The sequence below is a fragment of the Homalodisca vitripennis genome, chromosome 3 (assembly GCF_021130785.1).
Source record: "Homalodisca vitripennis isolate AUS2020 chromosome 3, UT_GWSS_2.1, whole genome shotgun sequence".
NCBI lineage: Eukaryota > Metazoa > Arthropoda > Insecta > Hemiptera > Cicadellidae > Homalodisca > Homalodisca vitripennis.
The window spans coordinates 106540001-106556565 of NC_060209.1; the positions used below are offsets into that span (position 1 = coordinate 106540001).

General features: G+C 33.0%; 1 protein-coding gene across 1 annotated transcript in view; it reads left to right on the forward strand.

The window, feature by feature from the left end:
- LOC124357277 (60S ribosomal protein L9) overlaps positions 1–7723 on the forward strand; it is a 12989-nt gene extending 5266 nt beyond the window's left edge. The window contains exons 2-4 of the mRNA XM_046808918.1: positions 4440–4692; positions 5705–5918; positions 7592–7723. Of these exons, the coding sequence (XP_046664874.1) occupies positions 4441–4692; positions 5705–5918; positions 7592–7695 (570 nt within the window). The 5' untranslated portion in view covers position 4440 and the 3' untranslated portion in view covers positions 7696–7723. The remainder of the gene's footprint in view (positions 1–4439; positions 4693–5704; positions 5919–7591) is intronic.
- Positions 7724–16565: the final 8842 nt, after the last annotated feature.

The window sequence follows — 16565 nt, forward strand, 5'->3', positions numbered from 1 at the left end:
TCCATCCAATTGTGGTTACAGTGTCGAATGTAATAAATAGGCGGACGGCATATTTTCTAACATACGACATCCACCTTGCGCTATTCCGTGCATGGGCGCGGCTTCCAATGTAAGTGGCCGTCAAAATTGTAATTTTTCCACATTTTCTGCATTTGCAACGCAATTAATAGCAATCACGAATCTCTATGAACAAAATTCATAGAGCTGATTTTTTGTTGGTTTCAGCACCTGGAATCAGAAATGATAAACACTGAAATATTTGAATACATTAAATATAACACATTTTATTGTCAATTATCATCATTATCATATCGACAAAAGGCAATCAATACAGTAATCAATTTTAAAGCTTTTGGTAAAACTATATTTTTAGTCCTTTTTTTTTTTCTTTATTTTTTTTTTTTTGTTTTTTTTTTTTTTTTTTTTTTTTTTTTTGCGGCTGCGTAAACATTCTAAAGATATACTTTACCATGTGTAACAAAAATCTTCGACATTAAAATATTGGGTGCTGTCAGGCCCAAACACACAGTACTCCATTTTTTGCCATCATAAACACATTTATTCTATCATGAACCAATGTCTAATTGTAAATTTTCCCGCAATTAATTAGTAGTGTAGGATGCGAAGTTTGACATCGCACACGATGAAGCAAGCAACATCCTCAGACATGGCCATCCCTATATTGTGCATCCACAAATCTTCCGGAATTCGAAGGGAAACATGTGATATAATAATCGCCAAAAAAACAATGTTCGAATTTGATGTGAAGATATGATGGAAATCCTTGAGCTGTATTATCCCAATTAAATCATCCACGAATAACTGTAATAGTTGACAACGCCTCTCGGTAAGTAGCACACAGATGTCTCATCAAATGTTCTCAATTGTTGAAACATGTCGGGACCACCGAACATTCACCAATAACAATCGAAGATAATTAACATTCCGCGTTATTTTGGATGTACGTAATTTGTCGCAACTATCGATTTATGGAATCGTAGGAGAGATGCTGCTCGTTCCAGTTCACAGGAGCATTGCTTTGCGGAATCGGTCAATTTCCTTTTCCCGGCTCGCTGCTGTTGTGAATCGATGTGCCCGAAAACATCTTGGCCATTCTTTGTCTATCCACTTTCATTCAGAATTTACTGTAGAACGCAATGTGGCCATACCAAGACACTTTTATCATTATCATCCTCTTGCTGTCATCAGTGCATTAGCGCGTGAGGTAGCTCGCCGCACATTCGATCTACTTCGACACCTATGCTAGGTCCGTTTTCTTCTCGGCATTGTTAAGCAGTATCCTGATATTAATTTTGTTTCTTGCACTAATAATGTTTACCAATAATGGCGACAGCTGTTTTAACCCCCAAAATTGCATGCAGTAGTAAGTAAAACATATGATACTGAGACACTTCGTCATTTGTATTTGGTTACAGCTGTTAAACTAATTATCGATACATAACATCAATCAAACGTGTGACAGGTAAGAACAGTTTGTATGGAAAATCAAATTGTAGTTTTTTAGGGTACTTTGGGAATATACCGACCACACCAAATGAAGAACACAAAAAATAGAAATTTAAGAAACAAACATTATAGAACGAAAAAACAACTCTTCAATTACAAAATTACAACTTACCAAGCAATTCCTTCCAGGTATTGTTGATCGTATTTGTTTCGCTGTTTATCGTATCTTTCTCGAGTAATCCCTGATTACTGCAGCCGCGCGGCATCACGTGATTTGCACGGTACATCAATGCCTTTCCATTACAATTCAATTTATATTTCTGATTAGCCCTCTAGAATTTTGATATTTTACTGATAGGACTACCTCGAGGGAAGTTTTTCTTTACGTCGACCATCAGCGCGGGGCATCACCGAAGGGCTGCCAGAAGCCCGCCTGATGGCCGGAGGCACTCAGCATTTATTTTGGTGCGGACATGTGATCCAAGAATAAAAACAAGTTTTGAAGTGTTTTTTTATTAAAAAGTTTAGTTGGTAAATGTATGTTTTTTGTTGAATTTTTGTGTTGGAGAAATGTAGATGTAAAACACGGAAGTACAACAAAGCATGCACCAACGAATCGGCGGCGAGACTCTGGCAATCACGTTAATCTACTAGACGCTCCGATCTTTTGACCTCTAGTCTGAGGATGGGGAAGGGGTGTTTGCGATAAGAACTATTCCTGTTTTATATGGACGAAATATTGTATTCAAACTAATACGCGTAATCAGTAATCAGTAGAAAACGAAATGTGAAATAACGATTCCATGTCTGGGTGTGGTCGGGTATATAATCCAAAGTACCGTTTTAAGATTTTCCTTGCAATTTTGTTATATTTTCTCATCGTTTTAAACCTTCCCTGGACTTCCACGAACATTTCAAGACCAAAATTAGCCACATCGGTTCAGCCGTTTATCGAGTTTTAGCGAGACAAACGAACGGAAATTAAATTTTTATTTATATAGATATATTATATCAACTTTGAATTGTATTGCTCAGCTTCATTTCAACTATAAAATATTGATATTTACTTGTTTCTATAGTAACAAGTGTATCTTCATCCCACAGCGGAATTTTTGAAATTGTTTGAATTGTACTTAAATTACATTATTTTACGCAATTTCTGTGGAATATATTTGAAACCTTTAGTATATGCTCACAACAATACGTACTTTTAGGTTAAAAAACGTTATTTGAGCCCAAGTTACTTATTCAGTGTGTTTTTGGACCTCAAACTTAAGACAGGCACTACTAAACAAATGTAAAAAAAACTTTAATTTATTACATCAACTGAAAGTACATCTCTTCCCCTCAAAAACAAAACCAAAACTAAAAGGCTAGCTCAAAATTTACGAAAGTTATGTAATTTAATATGTGACCATGCAAAAACGGGTGATTTTGCCGTGGCGGTATTGGATCAAACCGGTGCTCAAACGTCTGGCGGTCTAGCGAACGACGGCGCGGGGGAGCGGCGGCGCACTAAGGGTTAACTCATTGTGTGTTTGTTAATTTGAATTCGTTCTAACTGATGCACATTATTGCATTTCATTTTGTAAATTTGGTATTAGGCCTATTTCATATATTTCAATATAGTTTATGGTTTCCTAAAGCTACAAAAAATTAGTTATAAACCATAAATTTTGATAAAGGTCAAACTTTCAAAAATATCTTAAACTTTGCCTTAATGAACATTTTTTGTACAATTTTTGAATATACTAATGAGAGGAGGTAGGCTAAATTTGTTATACAAATAAATGAATTATAGAACTTATTTCATTGTTGCCGTATAGTTCATTTTATATTTAGTAAGAAAAGATGCATATAGGCTAACATATAATGGCTCTCTCACATTTACATTTTCCCACAACAGGTCTTGATTTAATAGGCATGGTTCCCCTCCCCCAAATTTAAGAAATTCTTTTTGCAAAATTTGCATTTCATAAAACAATATTTTTATGACCTAATTAAATGCAAATATTATTCTTTGTTTAATTCTGAAAAAATGTATATATATATATATATATATATATATATATATATATATATTGCTCCCAATTTATATTTTTAATCCATGTAACAATAAAGTCTTGCATGAAGTTCTAAAACAGGGAGACACTACAGGATGAAATGATTGCCAAATGTAGGGTTAATAGTGTCTACAAGCTTTTTGTCTAGTCTTATTACATGTATTTATTCATACTACAATTGTAAATATTAGACTAATTTATTCACAAAGATGTGAACAATTTAAGAATAAACAATAATTTAAATCTGTAAAGTAAGATATTTTAGACCTTGTATATAAAAAAAAATAACAACAGCAGTATTATAAGGGGCATCACCACAATCAAATTGATATTCATGGTTATATAAACTACTGAAACAAAAATGTCGAACTGAATTAGGTTATAGGTATTTCAAACTACAGAATAGCCTAGTTCAGCAGTTTTATTTCAATCTTGTTATATTTCTTTTATTGATTGAAGTATGTCTTTCACTTCAGGCATGTTTCTGTTGTTCTATACTGATAACAGAGTTAAATAATTCTGTGGTCAAGTAACCTTTACAGTTTGCACTTTTTTCCCCATTTTCTCTCTCTTTACAGCCTAGATTTGAAAGACAGGCTTGGTATAAGTATTTTTCTAAAATGGTAAGAAACGTCTGTTTGAGTTGGATGGTCAGTGAAGGGAATTACTCCACATAGTTGGCTGAAAATACTATCCACTGCATCTTGAGTTGGCCTAAAAATCATACGTTTTATAGCCTGATATTAAAGTTTTGATAATACTTTTTGCTAGTGTGAGAGTAATATGTCTAACTATCTACAGACTTGTTCATACAGTTGCTCTATTTGATAACAGTGTTTGTATTATCATTGTCACATCTAACGACTAAACTATGGATTTTAATGAAATTAATGTGGTTGATCTTCACAGGATGAAACAGATCGTTGTCAACCAGACGGTGAAGATCCCAGAGGGGTTGACATGCAATGTCAAGTCTCGCCTTGTAACAGTGAAGGGCCCTAGAGGAATTCTGAAGAGGTCCTTCAAGCACTTGGCTGTGGACATCTACATGGTCAACCCCAGGCTGCTCAAGGTGGAGAAATGGTTTGGAACCAAGAAAGAGATTGCTGCAGTCAGAACCGTTTGCTCTCACATTGAAAACATGTTGAAAGGCGTCACAAAGGTGAGCTAACACTAAGTTAAACATATTAGTTACTGAATGAATAAGCCACATTTGTGGATGGGTGGTGGTAGATGAACATGCACTGACTTTTTTAGAATTCCAGTAGGATTAATATCCAGCTTAATAAATCATTACTTTACAAGAACGTAGTTATCCAGCAGGAGGAAGTAGCATTAAACTAGTGAATATGGTATAAATTGTACAATGTGGTGGTTGCTATTAAACTTTAGCACTGGAGTTTACATTGCTTGACCAGTAATTCAACCTTTTCACTCCCAAATAAGGTCGAGTTAGTGTATAGTAATCTCTTCCACTTGATATTACACATTTTTACTAAAAGTTATTAAGTTCTTGACTAATTTGTGTAATAATGGTGTATTTTATCAGAAAAATGTTTTTTCTTATGAGGAGAATTGGGCATGTGGTGAAATTTAGGAACGGTTTATTACCATACTAAATATCTGATTACCTTAAATACTTGGCGGTATTAAGTTATTAAGAAATTATTGTTATGTAAATAATATTTTAATTTCATTTTGTTTTTTTTTTTTTACTTTTGATTGGGCATCGAAGCAATTCACTGTGCCTTTCTGCATACCATATTTAATCAGTAGTAACTTACATTTCTGTTACATGTATCCAATTATACTTTACTTTTTATTCACTCCTCCTGATAAACTATTAACATTTTCAAATTAAGAAAGCTCATGTAACAAGTATTTTAAATATTGGTGATCATAAGACAAAGTACAATGAAATTTAATAGTTATCAACTTTATCACTCTACGTCAGTTAAGGAAGTCAAAGGGAATAACAACTAAGAAGAAGAGATTTAAAAACTTTTTGATAGAGTAATGCGTGAAATAAGACAGAACAAATGTCTTGCTTGTTTGAATTTAACTGATTCAGTGTTAGTAAGAAAAGAATGATCATACTAAATGTCATTATGATAAATAATCTTATATGCTTTATTAAAAAAATGTCAGTAATCCATAAATGGACATTATTTTAGGGATTCCTGTATAAGATGCGAGCTGTGTATGCTCACTTTCCCATCAACTGTGTAACAACGGAGAACAACACTGTGATTGAAGTTAGGAACTTCCTGGGAGAAAAATACATCCGTAGAGTCAAGATGGCCCCAGGTGTCACGGTCACCAACTCAGCTAAGCAGAAGGATGAGCTCATCGTTGAGGGAAATAGCATTGAAGATGTTTCCCGATCAGGTGAGGATGTTTTTAATGTCTCTAAGTGTACTAAGTTGTCATTTACTTTTGTATCCTATTGCAAGAAAATGTTAAAGCAACTTGGAGACGATACAGATTATTATCTTTAGGTCTGTCTCATATGCAAAATATCTGTTACGTCAATGCAAAAATTGTATCTCCACTGTTTTTAGTGTGGTCACGACTGTTTAGATTTTGAGTACAAAATTTTCTCTTATTCACGAATTGTGAGTCAGCCTATTTTGAATTAATAGAACACCATTGTTTAACCTTTCTAAGGCAATTGGTTTTTGTTTCATTTCTACACCGAAAAGACCAAATATAATGTACACAAATTTAAAAAAAGAGTTAGATATTGGGTATCAGTTGCAACAAGTGAGATTGACAAATTGCTAACTTCTAGATGGAAGTCTAGTTAGTAGTAGATGGGAAATTTGCAGGTAACTTGCCAAAGTAAATGTTATAAAGTATTTGACTTGACATTCATATGTTTATGTATAAAAGAACGTCCATTCAGAGACGGGAGTTGATCAGCAGTATGTAAATTGCTGATAAACTGTGGATAGATGACCTAATAAACTAATTGGAATTGATATTTTCTATATTTATGTTTATGTATGATTTGTAAATTGTAATGATTTACAGCATTTATTGAAAATTTAAATAAAATTGCAGTGAAAAGTGAAAGTGAAATAGAAGACACAAAATTGATTAATTATAAAATATGTTCATAGTACGAATGACAATAACAGTAGTAGTGAAATTGACACACAAAAATTAGCTATGAAAAATTGTGTAAAAAGTATAAATATTCATGTGTAGTTTTTGAAAGAGCACTTAAGTCTTTGTTTAGCAATAGAATTGACAATACTAGTTTGTATTATTTATAGAAAGTTTTGAATTAAGTTTGTGTGAAATTCACCCTCCCAATTGCATAATTTCTTCTTATAATGGTGCATACTGATTGAAGTTTTACATTCAGACATTTAACAATACTTAAACTTAATAGGTTTGGAGTCGATACCGTTAGTTATAAAAGGGTGAAAGTATAATAAAAACTCGTTATACAATATTGTTGATGTAGTGATAAAAATAGAACCCCAGGAATGTGACTGGATCTATCCCTTCACTACAACATATCCCACTCCTAGTTGGCCACTTTCCCTTACAGCACAAACTGTGGAAACACAAGTGTCATTTATATTTTGATCTTGCACATTCATATTAAAGCAAGTAAATTAGTAAGTTTTATATTTAAAAAGTTAAGGTAACTAACTGACTAAATTATGTTATGAGTTGCCTTCTTGTTTTGTATAATTCTGTGATATAATCAATGAAATGACCTTGTGAACGCCACAACCAATGCTGCAAAATAACAATGCAATTTTTACTGCATTGGTGTATAACAAAAAAATATTGTTCTGAGTTATAGCACCTCGAACGTAAAAATTAATGGAGAATCAAATTTAGTATTTTTGTTTTGTTACGTTTGACAGTTAGTAATGAAATTAAAGCTCGTCAAAACAATATTCTAATCTTAGTAGAGAGCTGAACTGTTATTGCTGAGTAATTACAAAATCATCATTTATAAACTAGCATAATGCTTTGATGACTCACCACAGCAACAAAGCAATTTATGGATTATTTTTTCTAATGCATTTTTTTAATTACAGCTGCCCTGATTCAACAGTCAACGACAGTCAAGGACAAGGACATCAGAAAGTTCTTAGACGGTCTGTACGTCTCAGAGAAGACTACTGTTGTACAGGACGAATAAAGTAATAAAAGGTTTCCATTGTTTTACATTACATTGCACTCATTTATTCCTTTTCCTCTTTATGAATTTATCATGTTGTATCCACAAGGAATGTTTAATTTTGAAAATACAATTAATATTAATGTGAATCTAAAGCTTTTTGGTAGCGTAGGATGTTCATTGTTTAGTGATATAAAAAATTAGCAACACTGTTTCGAAATTGGCAACCCAATCTCTTCCTCTGGTGAGTAACTATCTTAACACACAACTACAATCTAGGTTAAACAAATAAATTATACAAGAGGTCACAATAGGTCTGCACTGACAGACCAACCCGAAAGAACTGATCAGAGGCCAATGGTAAATGGCAATTGTCATGGTGTAAACTAGAGGATGGCAAAAAGGAAACTGGAGTGGGCCTTTTGTATTATTAATTTATTCTAGACAAACTCAAAACCATACTGTGATTCCGCATTGGTTTATAACAAATCTAATCAGTGGGTATCTTTAGTCTAATAACAAGATTTCTTTGTTAGTTTTGTTTTTTTCAGAATTGGCAACCAAAGCTGCCTAATTATGACTAATCAATTAGTCTGTTAATTTAACATATGAAGCTTTGATCAATTTCCTTTTAAAGAAATGAGGTTTGTGATGTATTTTTGGCGTCATCTCAGTTCGTACAATGGGTCTCTGGACCAACAATGATTTACAATTTTTGACTTCTGTTTGCCCTTATCTTGTTTTCCTTGTGTTCTGTTATTCTAATGTTAATGGTCTGTTTGTCTCATTTATTCCTTATTACAGTTTTAGGAATCTGGTGTGCAGTTTTTGTTTAATTTTTACTGGGCTTTGTCTAAGAGTGTTAATTGTTTTGTCTATTTTAACCTACATTGTTGTTTAACCCACCTGAGGAAGAGATCAGATTGGATATCTCGAAACACAGTTTTAATGATTTTTTTGTATCACTAAACAATGGCAGATGTCCTGTTTCGTTCACAATCCTCCCATTGTCAAAAACCATCTTTTACACATTCAGTGCAGGTGGATCGCCGGCGAGCCAAAGGACCCTAGCGCGCAGTACTGCGGGATCGCTGGTGCGATGCGTTGCCTAGGAATGCAAGACTGCTCAGTTTTGTTCAGTATCCAGAGACCCTTATAGACGAAAATTTTGCAGTTAATGTGGTAAACAAATGAAGATTTCATGTTAAAAATCCTCAAATTTACAATTCATCCTTTAGACATAAAGATCAAATTTACTCAAAAGTTACATGCAAAATTAATAATACACATGTATATTCTGTTGAGAGTATGATTGTAAGAGACAGTTCCCTCTAGAAAATCTTTATTGGCTGAGTGTTAGCAAAGCCTATCACTCGAGGGGCTGAAAAAATATCAGTCTGTCTGCACGATATCTCGAAAACAAACTGGCCTACAGATTTTATATTGTACATGAAGCTTCATTTATATATGGAGAACACGGAGTTCAATTATGTCACTCCATAGGATTGGCTTTTTACACTGGTCATATGGGTATGGGGGGTTCTGTTACGAAAATAGAGTAAATGAATTTGTTAAAAAAAACTCAGTACACTCATAAGATTTAACAATGACATATTTAACACAAGTTGCCTATCTCACATCTTAACACATGCAACATCATTTATGGTGTCTTGGTATGCTGACTTATTATTTAACCCAATTGAATGAACAAAAATGTGAATATATCATGTGGCAAGATATCTTTAGAAAGATTTCATTTCTAGATTTAAAAATTTAAATGAAATTATTTGTACGTAAACAAGAATGATAAAATTCATTGTATTATTCATTATGTATGATAGCACATTTTCAACCGTAGAATTTGACAGCATCTTTGAAGCTTGTCACTCGGTAGGTTGATGGAATTTCTTTTATTTGCCAAGGGATGTAATATTTTCCTCCATATGATTATCATTCCATCTGTCAATAATGAAATTAGCTATGGACTTGAAATTTTGCATTGAACATTAGTAAAGACTTATACGCTACATACTCTAACCTTGTAAAGTAAGTCAGACTTTTAAAAACTAATATAACAGACAAATGGAATTTTAAGTAAAATATAAGCAAGCAAGTACAAAACAAATACTTCTCTTTGTACATATATGTTTCTTTTAAGTGTTAGAGAGGGCTTCTTAGCCCTAACTTCGCCTGGTAAAATAAGACATTCTTTACTTTTACTTTTTTCTTTTAATAAGACTATTTAAGATTTGGAAGATCGAAGAGTTTGTATGCTTATTCTTACCAACTATAAGAGTAAAAAATAAGAAAATATTTGTTTAAAATAAAATACTGTTGTTGTTTTAAATTTAAATTATTAGGTTTTTATATATATTTAAATTTCATAAAAGGGAGAGTGTGCAAATCGCAAATTCAACAAAAAGTGAAATTGATAAACAGCTTTAAAGGGCCCCATACACCTGCGAGTCTGGCTCGACTCGCCTAGAAATGGACCAAATCCGTCAGTGTATGGACAATTAAGAGCCGAGCCGAGTCAAATTCAGGCGAGCCGAGCCGGATCCGCAACTGCTTGCCGTGCGGCTCGGCTCGAGTATCAGTTCGCCAGTGTATGGCGCATTACGGATCGGACTCGTGCCCCCACCACCGAAAAATCTGTTCATTCCGTTTTCACTACTGTAGGCCAAACGTTACGCACCACTCGTTCCGCCAAGGGTAAGGTGTTTTGAGTTAACATGGCTGACTCCAAGTTATGAGCCCTGATTTTTTTAACATTTATTGAAGAGTATCGAAATTTGCCGATAGCATTTATTATGTAGACCGTCCGGTAGCCAGAAAACGGGGAGTAGCAGTGAGGCGTTCCTCTGGTGATATAGCGTTTCGCAGTATAGTGTCTTTTTTTGTTATAAGCGGTTTAACCTTGTCCAATAACATGTTAAAACTTTCAGCTGACATCCTTAAATAGTTCTGATAGTCTTGGCGACTATCATTCCTAACAAAATTCAATAAATTCATGTGACTAATTCTCTTTCTATTTAGTAACCAATTCTTTGACCACATTACCCTTTTCTTCCGTTTCTTCTTAAATACACCTAGCTCATCTAACACTATGACCGCAGCTGCAACCTTCTTTGAAAAACTCATGTTTGCAACTGGGCGAGCAAGATACGTAGGTGTATGGTGAATAATCAGCGGGTCCGGCTCGCAAGCTAGGCTCGGCGAGCCAGACTCGCAGGTGTATGGGGCCCTTTAAGGCTGCACAATCTCTCACTGCAATACAAATCCACTGGCCTTGGACAGAGAGGTCATTAGCTCTTTAAAAACTGAAAATCATGTTTTCAAGACTCGCATAGGACTGCATGCATTTCACATGTACTGGCTATATTGTAAGCTATAATTAGCAGGAAGTAATTATTTAAAACATCAAAACAAACTAATCAACAAGCATGTAATTATAACATCATTGTAGCAGACTGCATTAGATGTGAGAAAATTTCAGCAATGCCATTCCAGAAAATTCTTGTTAGGATGTCAAGATGAAATACTCTTGTGCTGGTAACCGAGAAGCTGAAATCCTCTTCCTACTCCTTGGCCCGATATATAGTTTTATCTCACCACAAAACCTAGCTCGCGCTTCATGTGCAGGAACAAGTGGTAGTCCGGGTGATCTAACTGCTCCCAACGAAATTGTCGAACCAATGTTACGAGTGTCACCAGCGGTATAGGGCCGAGCATTGTCATGGAGCATCACAATTCTGTTACTGATCATTCCTCCCCGTTTGTTTTGAATTGTCTGCCTTAGTTTTCTTAAGGTTTTGCAATACTTTGCCGGTTTCACCTCTTGGGAGAAAATCAATCAGAAAAATACCTTTCCAATCCCAAAAGACAGTGCACATGATGTTTTGTTGAGACATTGTCATCTTGAATTTTTGTTTCTTCGGGGATTGCGTATGTCGCCACTCCATTGACTGCTATTTTGATTCCGGTGTGACATGATCAATCCAAGTTTCATCACATGTCACATTTTTGTTTAAAAAATCCTCACCATCATCACTGTACCTTGTGAGCACTTCCGATTCTCTCGGTTCTCTGCATGTCAGTGAGCATTTTTGGAACCCATCGGGAACTCAGCTTGTGATAACCTAAGTGGTCCGTAGCAATTTCGTGCAAAAGAGTGCGTGAAATTTGTTGGAAATCGTCAGATAGCGTTGTCATTGTGAAACGTCTGTTCCCTTGGATTATTTCTTCAACCTGATCATTGGTGACGAAAGAAGGCCGACCACTCCGATTCTCATCATGCACACTTGTTCGACGTTCATTGAACATTCTAACCCACTTTATCACCACTCCTCCACTCATCACATCTTCCCCATAAACATCTTGAAGTTAACGATAAATTTCAGCCAGTTTCATATTCCTTGCTTTCAAAAATCTTATTACAGAATGAATCTCAAATTCGGTGGGTTCACTAGTTGTCTTAAACATTTTAAACGTTCAGAGAAAACTGATAACACAACACAGAACAACTAAAGTGGCGTAAGTCGATAGCTAGTGAACAATGATGACTAGTGTGCATGCACGGAACACCGATTACAGCGCTACGACGGCAGTAGATTGAAACGGTACTTACTTTCTGAACACACCTCGTACAAATAACATATTTATGATATTTTATTCAATAAATAAGTTAGGTTTAAAAATGTAAACTTTCTATAAAAATTTGTAATTCAATAATTTATTACTATAAGATGTAAAAATTATTTTTGAAATAGTAATAATCATCATTTTATATGTTTGCACAGTATGTCACCATTTACAGTACCATAATAATGACTAAAAAAATGTAAAATGCTAATTCTATATATTTAAAACTATGCCTAAAGTTGTGTTAAATTAAAACATAATTCAGACTTAAATCATAGTAAAACAAGACTAATAATAATAATAAATAATATATCTGCTACAATAACTGAAACCTGTAATTATAAAAAGACTAACCCTGCATGTACTATTGAGACTAAAACTTTATTTTAATTGTGTTGAAAGGGATACTTTATATGAAACTGACTGATTAAATTAAGTAATGACAAAAATACTGTATGTAAAATTGGTTTATTTCATATTAAATACATTTTATCGTCATATTATAAATATGGTATAAAACTAACACTTGCTCAACTTACACTATTACAATTCTGAAAATCTTTATTTAAAATTTACTCATTTAAAACTCTGTTATTTTTTAATTCACTTAAATTATAATAAATATGAGTAGTGCTTAAACCTTAACAACACTAAGACAAGTTTGTTTACGTGACAGGAGATTTCTCTTAACTAACAGGGTACATCATGACCAAATTACATATAATTTAAGTAAAACAGTACATTAGAGCAAATAAACATTCCACCAATGGACATAAATTTTGGATGGATTTCAGTGTTTACTGTACTGTACTATAGAGATTTAAACTTTACAGAAACTTAAATATATACAACTATGTAGCCAAAGATCTCTTCAGTAATCCAGACCTCATATTGTTTAATACAATGTCAAAAGAAAGTTTCAGGTTTAAAACATGCCTTTTTCAAAAACAGAAGTTATTATTAAACTTTAAAATTTGTTTGCCTTTTATACTAAAGGTAAAATGTGGAGTCTTCTATTATTTCAATAAATCTTCATAAATGAATTTATTGGATATGTACAAGCTAACATAGCGCTTCAAACACATTTATCAGTATATGAGAGTTTAGTTCACTTATCTCCCGTATTCTTCAAAATATAGGATAAGGGAAAGCACTTAATCCTCAGACCAGGCAAGTAAGTTATAGGCAAAGAAATTGACAAAGCAAGCACCAATAAGAAGGCAAGCGTAAGGCAGAAGTAAGACAACAGAAGGTTTACATCAGTAACAAATGTTCTTTAAAAATTAAAATAGCCTTATAAAAAGCAAACCCTGTTTTGAGTACTAGGGTTGCTCTCTCTGTAATGTGGAAACCCTTGGAAAAAAGATTAAGCATGCATTAAAATTAGTAAACTAGGAAAAATTGTGAAAAAATAAATCACCACAAGATAATTATGTTAAAACCCATGATAAGGTACCAAAACACAAAAATAAAACCATTACATAAAAATCAAAGTTACCGTAACATAACACAAGGAGTAGCAGCAGGGTGACTGCAAAAAATAAAAGGAAAATGTTGTGGTGGGAGGTGTACCATACATTAGCGGTTGACCTTCTTTAATCCTTAGCTTACAATGTGACGTTTAAGAGGATTCATATGCTTACAGTTTAACAAGGGTAAATGGTAATTATAGAACACTTGATGTAATACTACATATTAATCCTTAAATCATAAAACAATGATATTTTATTATGGGAATGTATTATTTATGCAATGTTTGAAGAAAATAATTTACCAGGATTAATAATATTAATTGTATGTTTGATTTGCTTACAAAAGATCTCGCATCATTTAATATGCCAACTGTAATAAGGTAAAATCAAATTAAATTTATTGCCACGTCACTGTATTGTATATAACATATATATTACTAATTTTTAAACATTATATGTAGAATAGTGTTTAATCTGACATAAATTCTTGAACATCTCGTATATTGTGCGCTGTAATAAATATTTTAAAAAATTGCTGTAAATGTATTCAACATGTTTTCCGTTCCTATAGTATCAGGAATTTTATTGTATTTTTTCCTTTGTAAAGTAAATGTTTTTCAAATTGATTGGTTCTATTTGTAATGTTTTATAAGATGTGTATGGTGGTGTACTGTAGGTTACATTTATTTAGTGATGTATAAAATTATACAATACTTGGTTTTACAAATATTATGGCTTTCATTATGCAAATTGAGGAAAATGTTAATATTTGGTTATTTATAAAGAGGCTAGCATGATTAAATTTTCATTTCTCCATAAATAATTATAATTTCAGTTACTAAATTTATTTGTTACTTTTTTCCTCACACATGGAATAGGAGAAGGGTATTGTGATAAAACACAATTTGTAAAAGGGTATTAGGTTAAAACCAAAGAATTTTAGTTTTGGTGTATATATTTTTTTTATTTCTCAATCCCTGTACAAAAATTTCTTTTTGGAAAATGTCCTTACAAGTGTATTTAAACATATTCGACAGATAATTACAAAATTTGTCAAGCAGATGTATTTAGTGAATATCCAGATAGATTTTACGTTTTTAACATTTCAAATACAAATTACTTTGCAAAAACCAAACTGAAAACTAGTTAATGTAAAGACACTCATTGATTTTTATAAAATCCAACATTTAATTTTAATAATATCTTTATAAGCATCTTAGTTTTTCAATTGTTTAAACTCATTAAATTAACATTCTCAACAAAAAGCATAATTTTCCTCTACAGAACCAAATATTTCTCTAAAGGGGAGCAATTTTGACTAAATACTACATTTATATACAGCTCAAAATGTCATAAAAGAGTAAACACCAGATTTGCATAAAATTCTTTTTGTAAAAGATTAAACTTAGATTTCATATAAAAATAAAAGTGGAACCATTTAGTAGATTCGAGACATTTCAACCCACCACTTTATACTCTTTTCATATTAGTATCATCCTATTTCATGCAATGATTTTTCTCAACAGCAGTCATTAAACTAACTTGGCCTATTCATTTTTATGCATGCTGAATCTTTGGTTTTATTCCTGCAATAAGGAGTACATATAAACATTGTTTATTTGTACATCCAATTATTTCTGTAACAATGTTTTCCTTTGAACTAATTCATTGTTAACACTATTAATAAACAAATAACAGCAGTCTAGTTGATAGTTTTATTTAACAAGTGCAAACACTAGATAGCGTGCATACATCAATATTAACAAAGAGGACCAACACGCATATTAATAAAAACAAGATATGTACATCAGTCCAAAATTTTTAAATATTTAAAACAGGGTATTTATAAACGAGTTATACAAACATTTTCTTTATTTTTTAAAGCGGTAATAACTTGTATAAATGTTACATACACAAAAGGATGTAGTACAAGTTTTATTCCTGCCTAACACTGAATTCTCGACATACCCACTGGGTGGCTTGTGAGAGTGAGTTAATCCAAGTCATCACGAAGTCGTACAAAGGTGCAGAGCATGCGCATTATTGTTTATGATTTCATGAATCTAAATTGGCTACTACAGATCGTAATCCAAAACAAACTGTTATTGTTGTAAAACTGTTTCACCGAAACTGGTTGTGAATCACATAGGGCTACAAGCAGAGTTGGCCAGTAGTCTTACAGAGAACAGCTACACATGTTTGGTAGTTTTTCATTCATAAGGTACATCAATAATACGTGCTAGCTTAGAATTGAATATGCCTAGAGGTACAGTGTGGGAGATATAGAAATACCTGCGATTCAAATTAAAACTGTTAATAAGTGACAAAGAAAAACAAGTCCAGTTTTGTATAAATGTTTAACAAAATGAAAACTGGAAATAATTTTTTAATAAAATCACATTCAGAAACGAATTTACTTTCTATACCTGCAGGAAATTGAATTGGCAAAGTGTTCAGATAAAGTGAGCAGAAATCATTTAACATAATCAAACTTGTAGTTGCCTAAATTAAAAATCTTTTCATGGAAAGTATAACAAGATTTACGGTCAAGTACTACTTTCTTATTGCCAATTCAACAGCAATTGGCATATACCTGAATAATCCTAAAATGGTCTAATGCCACAATTATAACATGGACACAGAATTTATTGATGAGGGAAATTTTACACCACCACACAGTGATGGTGTTACCCTACCAACAAATCAATGTACTGATTTAGATTGAACAATTTCCTGGCCAAAGCTATTACCTGATCCCCTATGGACTTCTGTGTATGA